The 15,322-nt window shown below is 43.3% G+C and overlaps 1 protein-coding gene and 1 long non-coding RNA gene across 2 annotated transcripts; one reads left to right on the top strand and one right to left on the bottom strand.

The window, feature by feature from the left end:
• The first annotated feature begins 4,361 nt into the window (after window positions 1–4,361).
• On the top strand, window positions 4,362–6,696 carry LOC119175574 (uncharacterized). The gene is made up of 2 exons (XM_037426477.2): window positions 4,362–4,499; window positions 6,214–6,696. Exons 1-2 carry the CDS (start codon window positions 4,464–4,466, stop codon window positions 6,511–6,513), a joined length of 336 nt encoding a protein of 111 aa, XP_037282374.1. The 5' UTR covers window positions 4,362–4,463; the 3' UTR covers window positions 6,514–6,696.
• A 4,013-nt stretch (window positions 6,697–10,709) lies between these two features.
• On the bottom strand, window positions 10,710–14,991 carry LOC142775910 (uncharacterized). Its single transcript, XR_012887146.1, has 2 exons — window positions 14,748–14,991; window positions 10,710–11,216 (listed from the first exon to the last, which is right to left on the bottom strand). It is a non-coding gene; the product is annotated as an uncharacterized LOC142775910 (long non-coding RNA).
• Window positions 14,992–15,322: the final 331 nt, after the last annotated feature.

Here is a 15,322-nt window from a genome sequence, read left to right on the forward strand (position 1 = left end):
GAGTGTTTAGCTTTAGTTTGGGCCATCGCCAAGTTCCGGCCATATTTATATGGTCGCATATTCTCTGCGTTACGGACCACCACGCCCTCTTCTGGCTGACTTCTCTGAAAGATACGACTGGATGTCTAGGTCGCTGGGCTCTGAGGCTCCAGGAATTTTCGTTTAGCATCAGCTACAAATCTGGCCGTTTGCACAAGAACGCAGACTGTCTTTCTCGTCATCCGGTGGATCCTCCTGACCCCGTTGCGCCTGACCCGGAGAGCCGCATAATGGCGTTTACTGACATCAGCGATACGTGCATTGAACAACGACGGGATGAGTCAGTGCGCACTATCATCGACGCCATTCATTCTGACGACCATGACACTGAATCCCGTATGTTTGTACTGCAGGACGGTATCCTCTACCACCGCAACGTCAGCACTGAAGGCCCTGAGCTTCTGGTCGTCATTCCTCGTCATCTATGGCCTGCCGTACTTGAACAACTTCACGACGCACCAACAGCGGGACACCTCGGTGTTTCTCGCACATACGACCGCGTGCGACGTCGGTTCTTCTGGCCAGGACTGTACCAAAGCGTGCTTCGATATGTCGCCACTTGCGACCTCTGCCATCGCCGGAAAAGACCTTCTTCGCTGCCAGCTGGATATCTTCACCTAATTCAAGTCGCCTCTGAACCATTTCATCGGGTGGGACTCGACCTTCTTGGCCCTTTTCCGACGACGACACTAGAAAATAAATGGATCGCCGTGGCCACAGACTATGCGACCTGTTACGCGATAACAAAGGCCATGCCAACCAGTTGCGCCACTGACGTCGCGCATTTTCTTCTTCATGGCGTAATCTTACACCACAGCGCACCCCGACAGCTGCTTACGGAACGCGGCCGATCTTTCTTGTCCAAAGCTGTCGACGACCTCTTTCGATCGTGTGCCACAGCGCATAAGCTCTGTACCGCATACTGCCCACAAACTAATGGCCTAACTGAACGCCTCAACCGCACGCTCACAGAGATGCTTTGATGTACGTCTCCGAAGATCATCTTGACTGAGACACCACGTTGGCCTATGTGACTTTCGCATATAATTCCTCTCGACATGACACCACGGGATTCTCACCTTTTTATCTTTTGTATGGTCGCGACCCCATATTGCCATTTGAAACCACCTTGCCTATCAAGCTATCTGCTTCTGAGTACGCTCGCGAAGCCATTGATCGGGCTCACATAGCTCGTCAAGTCGCCCAGTCTCGTCTCACCAGGTCGCAGGCTATGCAAAAGCATGCTACGACCACCTGCATCGTAATATAACGTTAGCCCCAGGTGACCGCGTGCTCCTCTGGTCACCGCGTGTCGCCGTGTAGGTCTCTCCGAAAAACTTTTGTCCCGATACGCAGGACCCTACCCAGTCTTACGTCAAGTTAGCGACGTCAACTACGAGATAGCGACATTGCACTTCAATACATCAAGTTCGTCACTTGTCGACATTGTCTATGTTTCGCGCATGAAACCTTACTTCTCTCACACTTCTCCGGACTCGCGCCAAGACGGAGCTCCAACGCCCGGGGGTCCTGTCACGGAGACGAAGTAAAGAAAGAGGAAGAACTTAAGCAGCTGATAGTTGCGCGAGGGTGCCAATCAGCCGTTGTGACTCTTGCCTATGGGTTTTTCTGTGTAAACGCTTTTTGTACAGAAGTCTCTAACCCCGTAACAATATTACTGTTGCGCAAGCTGCCACAGCTTGCAAAGTAGCAATTGACGCCACCAGGCTTTTATATAATGAAAAACTAGCCCACATAAATACCAGTGATTAAAGCCGGCGTTAATAATGTTGACATTGTGAAGCCCGAAATGATGGACTGGTTGATATAGTTTGTCAGGAACCGCGTTGGACTTGCATTTTATACAACGACATCAAGCAACGAACCATATGGTACAAAACGCTTTTAGATTTTTTTTTCCAAGAATGTAGCTTGAGTTGTCACCACGGGGAAGCCACCACGCTTCTAAGCCACCCCGGTGGCTTCAAAGGGACTGTCACTTCCACAACTTAAATGCAATAACGAATCGCATACGCCACTCAAAGGATGTAGTATAGTAATAATTGTTGAGATAATTTGTCTTATTACCACGATATGATTATAAGAGACGCAGTAGTGAAGGGCTTCGGAAATATCGGCCCCTGGGGTTCTTTAACGTGCACTTAGATCTTAGTACACACGAGCCTTTATATAACACTTCGCCCATCGAAATCGGGCCCGCAGTTGAGCCCATAACCATTTGGGTTGAGGCTTGGGCTTGTTGGTTCGTGCTTAAAACAGGGAAGATACCACGCACAATTCTCATAGAACACGTGACGAAGAAGGCACCACCGCAGCGTTGTTGTGCCTTCTTCGTGTGGTGTGTCGTAATTTTGCGCAATGTTCTCTCCCTGTTATAACCACTAGACCACAATAGCAGGCAGGTTTCAGGGGATGTGGTAGTGGTCCGCAACAGCTTCGCGCTACAGCCACTGTCGCATGGCAAGTCTGGACGCCCTCATAGATTATGTACGTTTTCACTAGCGAAAAAAGGTTTGAGCGCCACCCATCTTAGAGAAGAAAAGCGTCTGGATCACGCTTGTGCTATGTCAAATGACTTCACATACTTCTCCTGACCACCAACATTTCTCAAACCTCCAAATTGCCTACTTCCTCAACTCTCTTTCAAATGCTGTATTTTCAGATGCAGTATTTTTTTTCTTTCTGCCTTGTTTTCATTTCACTTTCCTTGCGAGGAGCTCGAATATTTCTAGTTCAGTATTCCTTCGCCCGTGTGAACTAACAAAAAGAGATCCCCTGATGCATAGTAAAGGGAATTCAAGGGTTGTGCTTTGTAGCTACCTCGAGCTCTCAGTTTTCAGGTAAGGTACACTTACTGAGCAAAACAGAGTCTTTCCTTACTCATGAAGAATGAGACATGCATTAGTAATAAATAATAAATGTAGTCATTTATTAGATCTGTACTTGGACGGGTGCCACAAGCATCCATTATTCACGAAACTGATAGTAACCTTTTACCGACTATCTTCCACTCTTGGGTTGATATGTGCGAATTCGCAGCCCCATCAGACGCCAGGGTGATACCCGAGGCGCTCATTTAACGCTTTGGGTGTCAGTAAACACGGGAGGGGCCTTAACTGGGTCAGCGCGCCAATGAACCGCCGAAGGCTCGAACGGCGCCGATATCATCGGCTGACGACAGGGTATGGTTATTGACGGCACTGAACCTGGTTCTTACAGCCTTTTGTATCTTCTGAGCAGCCACGCAAAATTAGCACTTATTGAGTAAGAAGTTATGCAACTGAATTTTGCTAAATACGTGAAAAAAAAAGTCATTCACAAAAGTCGATATTTGAGTGGGTTGGTTCATGTTACTTAAAATCCCAGCAAAAAGCGAGACACGACAATGTAGGGAGACGTACAGAACACTAGGAAATATATATATATATATATATATATATATATATATATATATATATATATATATATATATATATATATTACTGTAATCTTTTTCCTTACTTTGATTTAATTTTTAGCTCCCCAGAATGAATGACTGGGCGAAATTTCCACTTTGTATTCTTGAACTAGAAAACACTTACTTGTCTGACACTATCAATGAACGATGCTCAATTAATTTTACTACTTTTTCCCGCTGCTTATCGAAATAATTTTACTGGTGCATATATTTTTTGCCTTCTTTTTTCACTCCCTGGCCGCTAAATTGTTGGTAACTCTGCAACACTGCATTGAGAGTTTACGCCTTCACACTTGTAATTCCCAGGCCTCTTTTCGTCTGCGCTATGCCTCACGTTGCCATGATGCAAGACCAGTGGGTAAAACTTTTTATCTTGGTCGCCGGGGCTGATCTCCGGATCTGTTTGTAAGTTCGAATCCCACAGTCATTCTTGCACGCGTTTGATTTGCATACAGATTTTGAGATTATCTTGCTTCTGTCGGTTTGTTGCACCTGGATCATTGCCGCCACTGGTCACAACGGTGAGGCAAAGGTGAAAGCTCGGCGACACGGGCGCGCGAAAGCCGAGAATGTCCTCCGCTACCAAACACGGGCACCTATAGGAGATGGAAATGATTGCTAACCGTGTGCGCGTGCTTCCGTATCTTCCTCTGCGGGGGACCTTGGACTGCCATCAAATGCGGCACTCGCAATGTGCAGCTCTCCTGCGGCTTCGCTGGTCCTTGAAAAAGAAAAAAATCATTTTCTACGTGCTTCATTTTTCTTCTTTTTTTTTTTGAGCAGCTAGCATAATTTAGACGCGGCAAGGAGACCCCTACTGTCGAGCGCGCTGTCCTCTCCCTCACATAGATCTCGCCTCGCCTCTTCCCGCTTGATAGGCGCTCTTCGTTTCGCTATAAAAGCAACCAATTGACGCACTTTAGCTCATGTCACGACATTTGCTCTCATGCCAGCTATCAGAGCGAGCAACATGAAGGCTATGGTGAGTCGATCAGTTGCACTCTGCGAGGAGCAGGCACAAATAAACACCAAAAACCGGCGCGGCAGTGATTCTGTGCCGCTCCAGTGTTCCTATATGTTGCGTCTTGCTCCAACGCAAACATTTTTTTTTTTTTTCAAGTGACGATTAGGGTTTTTCCGTATTAAGGTTAACCGATCTGTCTCTGCGCGATAAATGCATGATGAATGTGGCTTGTCTTAAACTTTACTTGTATCATGTCGGATGTGTAACGGGCCTTTTGTGCTGGTGCGTCCGTGATGTTTTCTTTTGTGTGTGTGTGCTGATTGTTTGCCAGTAAGTTTATATAGCTGTTAAGGGTAGAGACTGGTATTTATTGCACTTCGGTAGTCTGTGTAAATGTACACAAGTCTGAGAGTGAAGAGCAACGCTTCGTGTTCTTCACTTGTCCCAGTATCCCGCCCTTTTCTTCTCTCTTGTTTTTTTTTTTGGCATTTAGCTCTTGAAAGGGCATGAAGATAAGGCAGTTCATTTGGACGGGGGCTTTGACATCACTGCTTTTTGCCGAAAGCTTCTCGCGAGATGAAGCTTCTACCACAAAAGCCACACATTTCTTTTACTTCTTAAGGTTTCGTCTATCATTATTGTTGCTGAGCAGGCGTGAACCGATGTAGTAGCAACAAGAAGTTCAGATGTGCTTTGAGATGCGACCATGTGAACTGCTTTTCCGTGAGACCATTCCTGAGCCCCTCGAGAGCTTCATTTCCGACGAGCACAGCAACATGCTTATCTAGCATATGAAATAATATCCCAGAACAAAACTGATCGTGCGCATGCTTTCTATACCTACGTAGAACGAAACTAACTTAAGTTTAGCAATATGTGAACGAGTAATGAAATTATAATGTTGACACATAAAAAAGTGTTGTCAGCACACATTAGCAGTAGTAACCCCAATACATTTTATTATTATTATTATTATTATTATTATTATTATTATTATTATTATTATTATTCGTGGTGGTGGTGGTGGGGCTGGTTCTGTTGCTGTTACAGCAGCAACCCCTCGCCAAATAAAGCTAAGCCAACAACGCGAAGGTTACGTTGGATAGACCAGCTGTCCACCACTTTGGCCATGTCCTCTTGGATAAGGAGGCACCAGCCGGTTTTTCCCAGCTTTTTTTTCTTGCTTGAATATGGTTACCTACATCACTGCGTTAATTTTATTCTTTATTTTTCAAATTTTCCCGCACTAACCATGTTTAATCATTCATTCTTACCATGTTATTTCCTGTTTTGCTGATGGATAATGATTATGGCATGTTTCTGTTCAACCACTGTAACTGCTCAGTGTATGGGGTGGCATGTTTCTCTCAAGCTGCTTAATGCAGCTTTTTCGCCAAGTTCTCTCGCAACCTTGTTGCAAAATAAACTCGATTCAATTCAATCAGTTCACGTGATACGAACGTGATGTTTAAAAATTTCGTTGAAGCGCACTAAAAAACAGACGGATAGAACAGACTGTGCGCTTCAACAAAATTTTCACTTATGAACGTAATCCAACTGGCCCAACTTGCCATCTTGCTGCGAACGTGTTATCAGTGTCAGTGAATTGTAATGAAACTTGCTCCGAATTGCATAACTTGCATAAAGTCTCTATATGTTTTGAGTCTTCATCAGAGCTTGTACGAGCCATACAAAAAGTGTACGTCTTCACCGGTCCATAATCTTGTCGCAGTTCTTCGTCTTCCTTGCCATCGCTTTTGCCTTGGCTGCTGTCAGTGCCTATCCCTACTACAAAGGCTCCGGCCACTTCGGCGGTGGCTATGGTGGTGTCGGTCTGGTCAAAGGTTTCGGCTACGGAGGCTACGGAGGCTACGGAGGCTATGGAGGAGGCTATGGAGGAGGCTATGGAGGAGGCTATAGAGGAGGCTATGGAGGTGGATTCAGGAAAGTCGTTGGTTTTGGCGGCTATCGCGGTTATGGTGGCTATGGTGGATATGGCGGCCACAAATTCGGCAAGTTCTTCCATGGATAAGCATCTACATTAGAAAGTACCAGTGAGAGACTCGTCTCAAGTTGTCCAATCTGCGGCCATTGGCACACACTGGGCACAGAAAGGTCCGGATTTGTGCGCTGCCACTCCTAAATGTTCCTGCGTAAGCAAACTATTTGTGCTCAACACATCATTTAAAAATAAAGCTCTTATTCAACCATCCAATTTGCCTGTTCACTTCAACTTATTTGATATAATCAATCTGAGCAAGTACTCCGGCAAACTACAGTCCTGATGTGGCGGGGGAGGGGGGAGCCATTCTACAAAAAGCATAGGTTTACTGGGTTCGCAGTGTCCTTTCCTTCTTGCTGAACTGCTACAAGGTTCTGAAGAGAGGAAGAGACCACTCACCTTTCTTTCCAGATCTTTTGAGGATTGCAGATGCTACGACGTGGAAAACTTGCCCTCCCGCAGTTATCTACGGGAATGTTTGTTCTTTACTTTTGAAGACGACAGTCTTTCTTGGGATACTTGAATGCGGAAATCTTGGCCTGCCTGCCTGTCTGTCTGTCTGTCTGTCTGTCTGTCTGTCTGTCTGCCTGCCTGCCTGTCTGTCTGTCTGTCTGTCTGTCTGTCTGTCTGTCTGTCTGTCTGTCTGTCTGTCTGTCTGTCTGTCTGTCTGTCTGCCTGCCTGCCTGCCTGCCTGTCTGTCTGCCTGTCTGTCTGTCTGTCTGTCTGTCTGTCTGTCTGTCTGTCTGTCTGTCTGTTTGTCACACAATTCAGCATTACGGCCAATTTTTAAGCACTTTCTGGACGCCCAGCCATCTTGAACTAGTGGCGGCGTTCATATACGCAAACAATATTGGTCAACTACGTAATTCTAAATACTGTGTTGTTTCTTAAGCTGCGCTAAAGATGCAACGCTATGCACACAAAAAAGCCCTCTGTCGACCATATTGTGCCGCCCCCTTGCAGTGACCCTGGGTTCTGCATAAGCTCATATTTTCCGAAATCACTGCCAGATGGCATCCATATCGCACACAGCGCCTCTTCTATTTAATCAATGCCAGCTAGATGCGGACAATTCAACAAACAGGAGGTGCTGTCAGAAGCAAGGTAAAACATAAATGACCGCGGATGAGACCAGGGCTCATGTTGTATGACCAGCATAAGAATGACATCTTTCGGTGAAATTTGCAGCAAAGCATGCACATATACGCCCATTCTTTTTTTGCGTTTCGGAATTGCTTTTCTGAAGAAAAAGACTATTCAGTCGAGACGCACTTTACCTTTATGGTTGTTATGTCTATACTAGAATAGAAAATATTATTACTTGTCAATTATATAAGTGCAAAAACTGCAAACGAATGACGAATGATTAAAAAACTTGAAATGTGATCTACTTCCAATAAAATGAAGTTCATTCAACTGATTCGCAGGATGTCTTATAAAATGGGAAGAATCTCTACACAAGTCCTTGACATGTCTCACCAAGCTACATCAGTTTTTTGGCCACACTTCATAACCAGGATCGCGCTAACAAATTCTACCTACCATTTCTGCATTCCTGAACAACGCCGTGAACTGAAAACCACTTTGCACCCGAAAAGGGGTTTCAAGCTAGCAGAACACGCTTTTGTCTAACCGAAATTTGCAATGTAAAAAAAGTGTGGGTGAAGTGCATTTTTTCTCCACAAACGGCCTTTAATAGGGATGTTCTAGCTAAAATGCTTTTTAGGAGGTAAAGGTGTTTTAGGTTACTGAAACGCTAAGAGCCTCCACAACTGCAAAATAAATGTTAAATGGAACACACTGATTGAAAATTTCTTGGATCTTAGGCGGGTTCTGATTTTAAGATATGCCTCAGGCCCATCTATAATCGTCCTATTGATTTAGGCCTATTCTCTGAATGTTTAGTGTCCATTATACGGAGAAGTATTATTCTTACCGGCACTGAGCAGCGGGGCGTAAAATACTATGGTTATATATACCATGTAAACACCTTATAGGATGTAGCGTGAGTGCTTAGTTCGTGAGGTATTTTACAATACGCTCGGCTGTGTGAACAGTTCGGCGTGTGCATGCATCGTCTATGCTGATGTCCAAATGCATGTTCCCTGAGTGGTAGATTTTTTCATGTTTTTTTCTTTCAGGGATAGAGGTGCAACGTCATTGCAAACACCTTGTGGTACGGATTATTCAATACGGGAAAACACCTTTTTAGGGTGTAATGGTGTTAGTTATAGGCATGGCAAAACCCCTTGTAGGGTGCAGACTGGTTTGATGTGTTTATTACGCATTATCGACCAGAAAGAAGAGGATAGCATCAGTAGTTGTATAGTAATGATGTCATTTGGCCCTAAGGGTAATAGAAATAAGAAATAAGTAAACAAATAAAAAAGAATGATAATAAAAACAAAACTCGTGCTAGTCTATATGTAGCGACCCTCATGCGACGTCCTCTTGTATGCTATAATTTTTATCATACAGATCTGCGATCAACGGACCAGTAAAAAAAAGGACATCTTATTGTTACAACAAATATGTGTCATAGAGAGCACGCTGTGTCTGCCTATTTGGTGCTAGCGGTTTGATTGGCCTTCTTTTTCTGTCTCTCAGCAGTTAAGAGAGAGCAATGTTTAAAGAAGTTCCCGGAGATGTCAGCCTGGCTTGCTTCACCAGGTGTTAGGTGATAACAGTGGTATGCAAGCCGATCAGATATACACACAAAAAAACTGGCAGATCCAGCGCACAGTGGGAATAGATGATATGCGAAGCACAAATGAAGAAGGTTCATACGTCATTTTGAAATCATCGCAACGTTACCAGGTGGACATATGACATGCATATAATGATTATCATTCTTGGACGTGTGAACTATCTTCGTCGTCCATTCACGTCACGTAATACCGAATTTCGCATACCTGAAGTTAGCCAAACGGCCACGGCCATCATTACATGGTATGTTGCATTGTTCTTACATGACACGCATCTCGTGATTATCATTTTTGCACCAGTCATATACCTTCGTCGTCCATTAACATCACGTAGCACCAAATTTACTATATTTGAAGATAGCGATACTACAGTGAGCGCACTATGAGCGTAGCATGTAGTCATGTTTTTCATGATCCGAATATCATGATTATCATGTATCAATGTGTCATTTTCCTTCATATTTGGTTCGCGTCAAGTGATACCAAATTTGGTACATGTGAAGCTAGCCAAACGGCCACGAGTTTATCATGAGCATGGCAGGAATCATTCTCTTATATGACACATCTTTCATGATTATCATGTTTACACCAGTCATATACCTTCGTCATCCATTCACGTCCCGTGACCGCGAGCCTGCCATGAGCGTGGCGTGTAGTCATCATAGATAGATAGATAGATAGATAGATAGATAGATAGATAGATAGATAGATAGATAGATAGATAGATAGATAGATAGATAGATAGATAGATAGATAGATAGATAGATATACTCTAAAAAATTTTACATCCATAAGGGTGTATTTGTTTTGTCCATGCATGGGCAACACCCCTTTAGGGTGTCTAGGAACACCCTAAACAATAAGGTGTTTAGAAACACCCTGAAACCGTATGGTGTAAAGAAACGTTACACCCTATTTTAATAGGTGTTTATGAACACCCCTTAACTATGGGTGTTGGATGAAGCTACACCCATGCGAGTGGGGTATACACTGAAAACCCCCTTGAAACGATGGCAGTTATATGGATGAGCATACTTGATCAAATGAAGCGCAATTAACTGGCAACACAAGCTGAGACACAGGAGGTGACGCTTAGATTTGTGTGTTGAGCAGAGCCGTTCACAGCACTTCATTCCATCAAATATGCATCACCAACTGGACCAACCCTCAATTGTTCTCAGGAAGAAGCATATATGAATCTTCTCTGCGGCTGACAGGGAAGAAGGAAGATACTGGTGTCACCCACTGCACTTATACCTGCATGCATGCAGCTGATAAAATAAGGTGCCATGGTCTTGAATGAGCTGCATGAGACCAGCGTATATATGTGTACGTAGACTGGGCCGTAAACGACAAAGACGCGGAAGGCACTTACTTACACACACACACACACACGCACACACACACACACACACACACACACACCACCACCACCACACCACACCACATCACAGTAGTGCAAGCAGTAACGTGTAGCGTAAGCTCCAACCGAACATAACGCCGAAGCAAAAAACAATTCCATATGTTAACATCTGCCTTTATTATAGAAAAACTGCAAGTCTGACAAACAGGACTCTGATGGCAATCTGCAAAATTTTGAAATATGTCACGGGACAAGTTTCTTTCTCTCTATACTAAAAATTCATTGTTTTCAATACAATAAATCTCCACAACTTTCAAAACATTTGCGCTAGTCGGGAAAACGACTGAGACGTATGGCGTTTGATTGACACCTATACAATAGAAGAAAAAAAAACACGTAGAAAGAGTGAGCGAGTTTCTGGAGTCACATTTACAACCTAGTACATCTTGCAGTATAAACTTCGACATTAAAAAAGAGAGCATTCAACAAGCTTGCGTAATTAAGGTTGAATTTATGAAGTAATGTCAGTGTTGATATACTTCTAATTGCAAAACCACTCGTCACTGCTGCTTGCACAATCATCTTCATCTGCTGAGATGACTGGTGCCTTCGAGAGAAGTGGGGCGAAGCTGTTATTTCTGTACAGAAAATTCAATTCCGGAAACCTAAAATAAATACACAAGGAACAATGACTGAAATTTCACAAAGAGTGCAACATACAGTGTGCACCATGCATAACTAAATGCTTTCTTATGTGTAAGTATGAATTGAGTGCATAGCAAGCATATTCAGTGGCATCGGGCTCCACTGCAGTGAGAAATGCTAGAAAAGGTATGCTGAGCAAAAAACGCCATAAAAAGCGCGCTATGGCAGAATCATTATACCTTTCGTGCCGTAGATATGAACTTTACCCTTTCAGCTTGCTCGCGCAGGCAAATAAAAAGGTGCTGCTCCAAGTTGATAATGTTCCATTAGCTGCATGTAACGACCAGTCTAAGTAAATGTCAAGTGCTATGCTTGAGTATGCATCAACACAGCTGCATGTGTATTTCTGCAGATATACCATAGTAATCATTCGATTAGTTTATTAAAAGAAATACAGTACGATGCGCAACAACATATACATATTTTATCTGTATTGCACAAAAGCACAATGACACTGAGCATACATGACGGTATGCGCATTGAGAAGGTATTCAGTGCAGGTAACTTGTAAAATTAAGTACAGTACAGGTACGTATTAAAATGCGAATTATACTAGTGTTCTTGAACTGCCTCACATTGACACGATTATATAATATAAGAATTGGCTGTTGGGTAATTCCACGTCAGACGTCTCAGCCATTTTGGCGAACATCTCAAATGTAATAAAAAATCGCACTGATTTTACTGCATTAAAAAGGTAACTGTTAGAATATTTCGTAGACAAATAATTTATTGGTCACGTGGCTGCCTCCTGAACTTCCCGGAATCTCGTCTGTATGTTTGTGAAAAAAATTATTTCATAAGTATCTCTTCTTCCGTGCCAAATTTTGTCTACAACCTAAGGGAAGGGCTTGCGTAAAGTGTTTGAAGCTCAGTAATATTATTACCATTTTTTGACCACATACGCCTCAAATAATTTAGCCGAAGTGTGTTATATCTGCATTTTTCCATATCATTACTGCACTTTGAATGAATATCTGAGGAGTGAATGCTTAATCCACATAAGGTATATTTGGAGGAAAAATATTCTAGACCTCTCAAGCTCTGAAACTCTACGAGAAAAAATCGCAAACTTCACAAAATAATTGTTTTGTCTATAATGAGACGCAACTTGCACCATGTGGTGGTTGAATTAAAATAGACTTTGTACCTCAATCGAAGCAAATAAACAGTTCTTTTCATGTGCCAAATTTTCTCATAACAATTTATGTTTTGAGAAAAAAATCACAGCATATCCACGGAGTGAATAATGATGAGTGGGGCGTAGCATTCGTCCGTCCGGACGCACAAACTGATGGACAGACAGTCTGACGCCAGTATGGACGAACAGAAAGACGTACGGACTCACGGACAGACCGACACACGGAAGCCCGGACGGATGGATGCACAGACGAACGGACGAAAGCACAAATGTACGGACGAACGATTCGCCCCACGAATCACTATTTTGTCCGTGTATATGCTGTGAAAACCACTAACGCTATTTATTGTGCAACTCCTCAAGTGGCTACATGATACTAGTACGACTACACAGGAGAGAATGACCCACGGTCTCAAAAGCTTTGCCCCTAAATGATTTTTGAAGTTCCAAGTTTCCCATTCATCATTTGGTCATACAGCAGCCGACTCCTCGATGTTCTCCATTGCCGTTGGTGGGAAAATTCAAAAAATATTTTATTCCTTGAAATGGAAATTGTAATGATGAAACTTGTCACATACAAAGAACTGTTTATTTGCTTTCACTTTAGGTAAAAGTGATTTTTAATTGGACCACCACATGGTGCCCATATCGTCTCAATACGGACAAAAATGACAATTCTATGAAATGAGGGATCTTTTCTCGTAGAGCTTAAGATGTCTAAAAATAATTTTTCATCAAAATATCTTTTCTGTGAAGTAAGTAGTGACAGCTCAAATATTCATACAAAGTGCAGTATAGCAATGAGAAAATGCAAACATAACACACCTTGGCGAAATTCTTGCAGACGTATGTGGCCGAAAATTTGTATTATATAGGTGAGTTTCAAACACCTTACATAAGCCCCTTTACTTAACATGTACCAAAATTGGTATAAAAAAAGGTGCGGTACTTGTAAAATATTTTTTTCACAAACAACACTCAAACAACAGTCTGGAATGTTTGAAAGGCAACGACGTGACCAAAAACTTTTTCTCTCCAAAATATTCAAGCACTTCACTCTTTTCAGTGCATTAAATCAGCCCGATTTTTTTTTCAAACACATTTGCCATAGCCGCGAAATTGGCTGGGAAATGTCGAATAAAGTGACCCTGTTACTTTCACTCAATGACAATTGCATACTGCTAAATTAGGGCCATTTGTTTCAATCATGCTGTCAGGGTGAGAAAGCATAACTCCTTCCCGATGCAGCGTAGGCTGTTCAGTGGCTGTGCGTGTTGTGTTCCCAGATAGATATGCTGCCCAGTCTTACATTTTGGCTGCAACACATGCTTAGATACCGTGCAGTATGTATAACATCAAAGTGTTTTTGTGCAACAAAAAACTAATAATACGCTTCACCTAGCGAAAATACCTTTAACATCTGAAGTACTTAGCGAAGTTAAACGCCAAAGCGAGGCGATGGCAGTAAAACTCTGAATAACAAGAATATTTTGAAATTTACACATGATGGAAACAATCTGAATAAAATGTGGTCAAACGTTAGCAGTTATGTTCAAACAAGCGTTTGCGCTGTTCAAGTAGGCAATTCGGTCACACACACAGACTAAAGGTCTGTTCAAACAAAAGTCCAGCTTCAGTGCTCGATCCGCTACATAGGCACGGCTGTCGGTAGTGTCACGCTACGTTGCGGGAGAACAAAAATACCGGTGAAGACGAATAACGAGATTGAATGTATTAGCAAGTAGGCAGACTTCGCGAGGCGCACCTAACGCGAAACAATATGCTGTGTTGTCACCCGATGTATCAACTCGAGTTATCACGGTAGTGATACCACACAAAACTAAAAAGAACCGAAAAGAACGACATGGACATCACGCCCTTGTTTTCCGTTCTCGGTCTTTTTGTGCAATAAAAAAAAAGAAAGTAAATGAACTACTGACATGCCCAAGCATATGCGTCTTACATACGCTTGATGCTTAGAGCTAACAGGCGCCGTCCCCACACATGTATTAATTAGTAAACTAAAATATGTGCAGCACGAGCGGGCCCCGTTAAAAATGGCTGCCAACAAAGGGCACCGCAAAAATCTGTTCAATTTCTTCGCTGAACCTCAGCGGCGCACGCTCACTCTGCTTTGCACTCCATACAACCCAAACAAACAAACAAAAAAACTTGCCCACAATCACACTTCGCCATCATCCCCGTGAAACAGTTCGGACAAATATTCTCGCTAAGTAAGCAAATTTTGATTTCTCATCAACTAGTTGAAACAAAATTGTTTGAAGGCATTATTCTCGTGCTCACGCAGTTAACAAAGCGATGAACGGAACAACTTGAGAGCGGTACTCACTATTTCAATTCGAGTGCTCCACAATATGAATCCACAGGTCCAGTCTTCAGGATGGTGCACCTTCGCAATAATCAGCACTGACAGAACACACTGGTGGAGCACAGAGCGCAGGCACATTTCAAACTAAACACCGACTAATAAACTCTACCGAACGAGAAGCCACGCAAACCACACGCAAACACACGGGAGGGTTTTTCGCCAGCGCACGCAGTGACATGTAATACGATGTCGACCCCTTTCCCGCGCTGTGCGCCAATGGGCACAGCAATCCCTGGCAGTCAACTAGGCTACGAGACTTCCTGCCATCGGCGCGCTTTCAGACCGGCTAGATGCGGTTTAACGCCAGCTCCGGCCCTCTGCTGATAGCGCGGGCGCTTTTTTTTTTTTTTGCGGCAGCGATCTTTTGCGTTATACTCGTTCTTTGATTGATTTGTGGGGTTTAACGTCCCAAAACCACCATATGATTATGAGAGACGCCGTAGTGGAAGGCTCCGGAAATTTCGACCACCTGCGGTTCTTTAACGAGCACCGAAATCTACTCGTTCTTTAACATTGCATCTGAATCGCAGTGAACT

This window comes from Rhipicephalus microplus, chromosome X (genome assembly GCF_043290135.1).
Source record: "Rhipicephalus microplus isolate Deutch F79 chromosome X, USDA_Rmic, whole genome shotgun sequence".
Taxonomy (NCBI): Eukaryota; Metazoa; Arthropoda; class Arachnida; order Ixodida; family Ixodidae; genus Rhipicephalus; species Rhipicephalus microplus.

Coding starts and splice junctions, on each gene's coding strand:
- LOC119175574 (XM_037426477.2), top strand. CDS start 4,464: ATGCCAGCTATCAGAGCGAGCAACATGAAGGCTATG. Junction 4,500..6,213: donor CGAGCAACATGAAGGCTATG/GTGAGTCGATCA, acceptor ATCTTGTCGCAG/TTCTTCGTCTTCCTTGCCAT.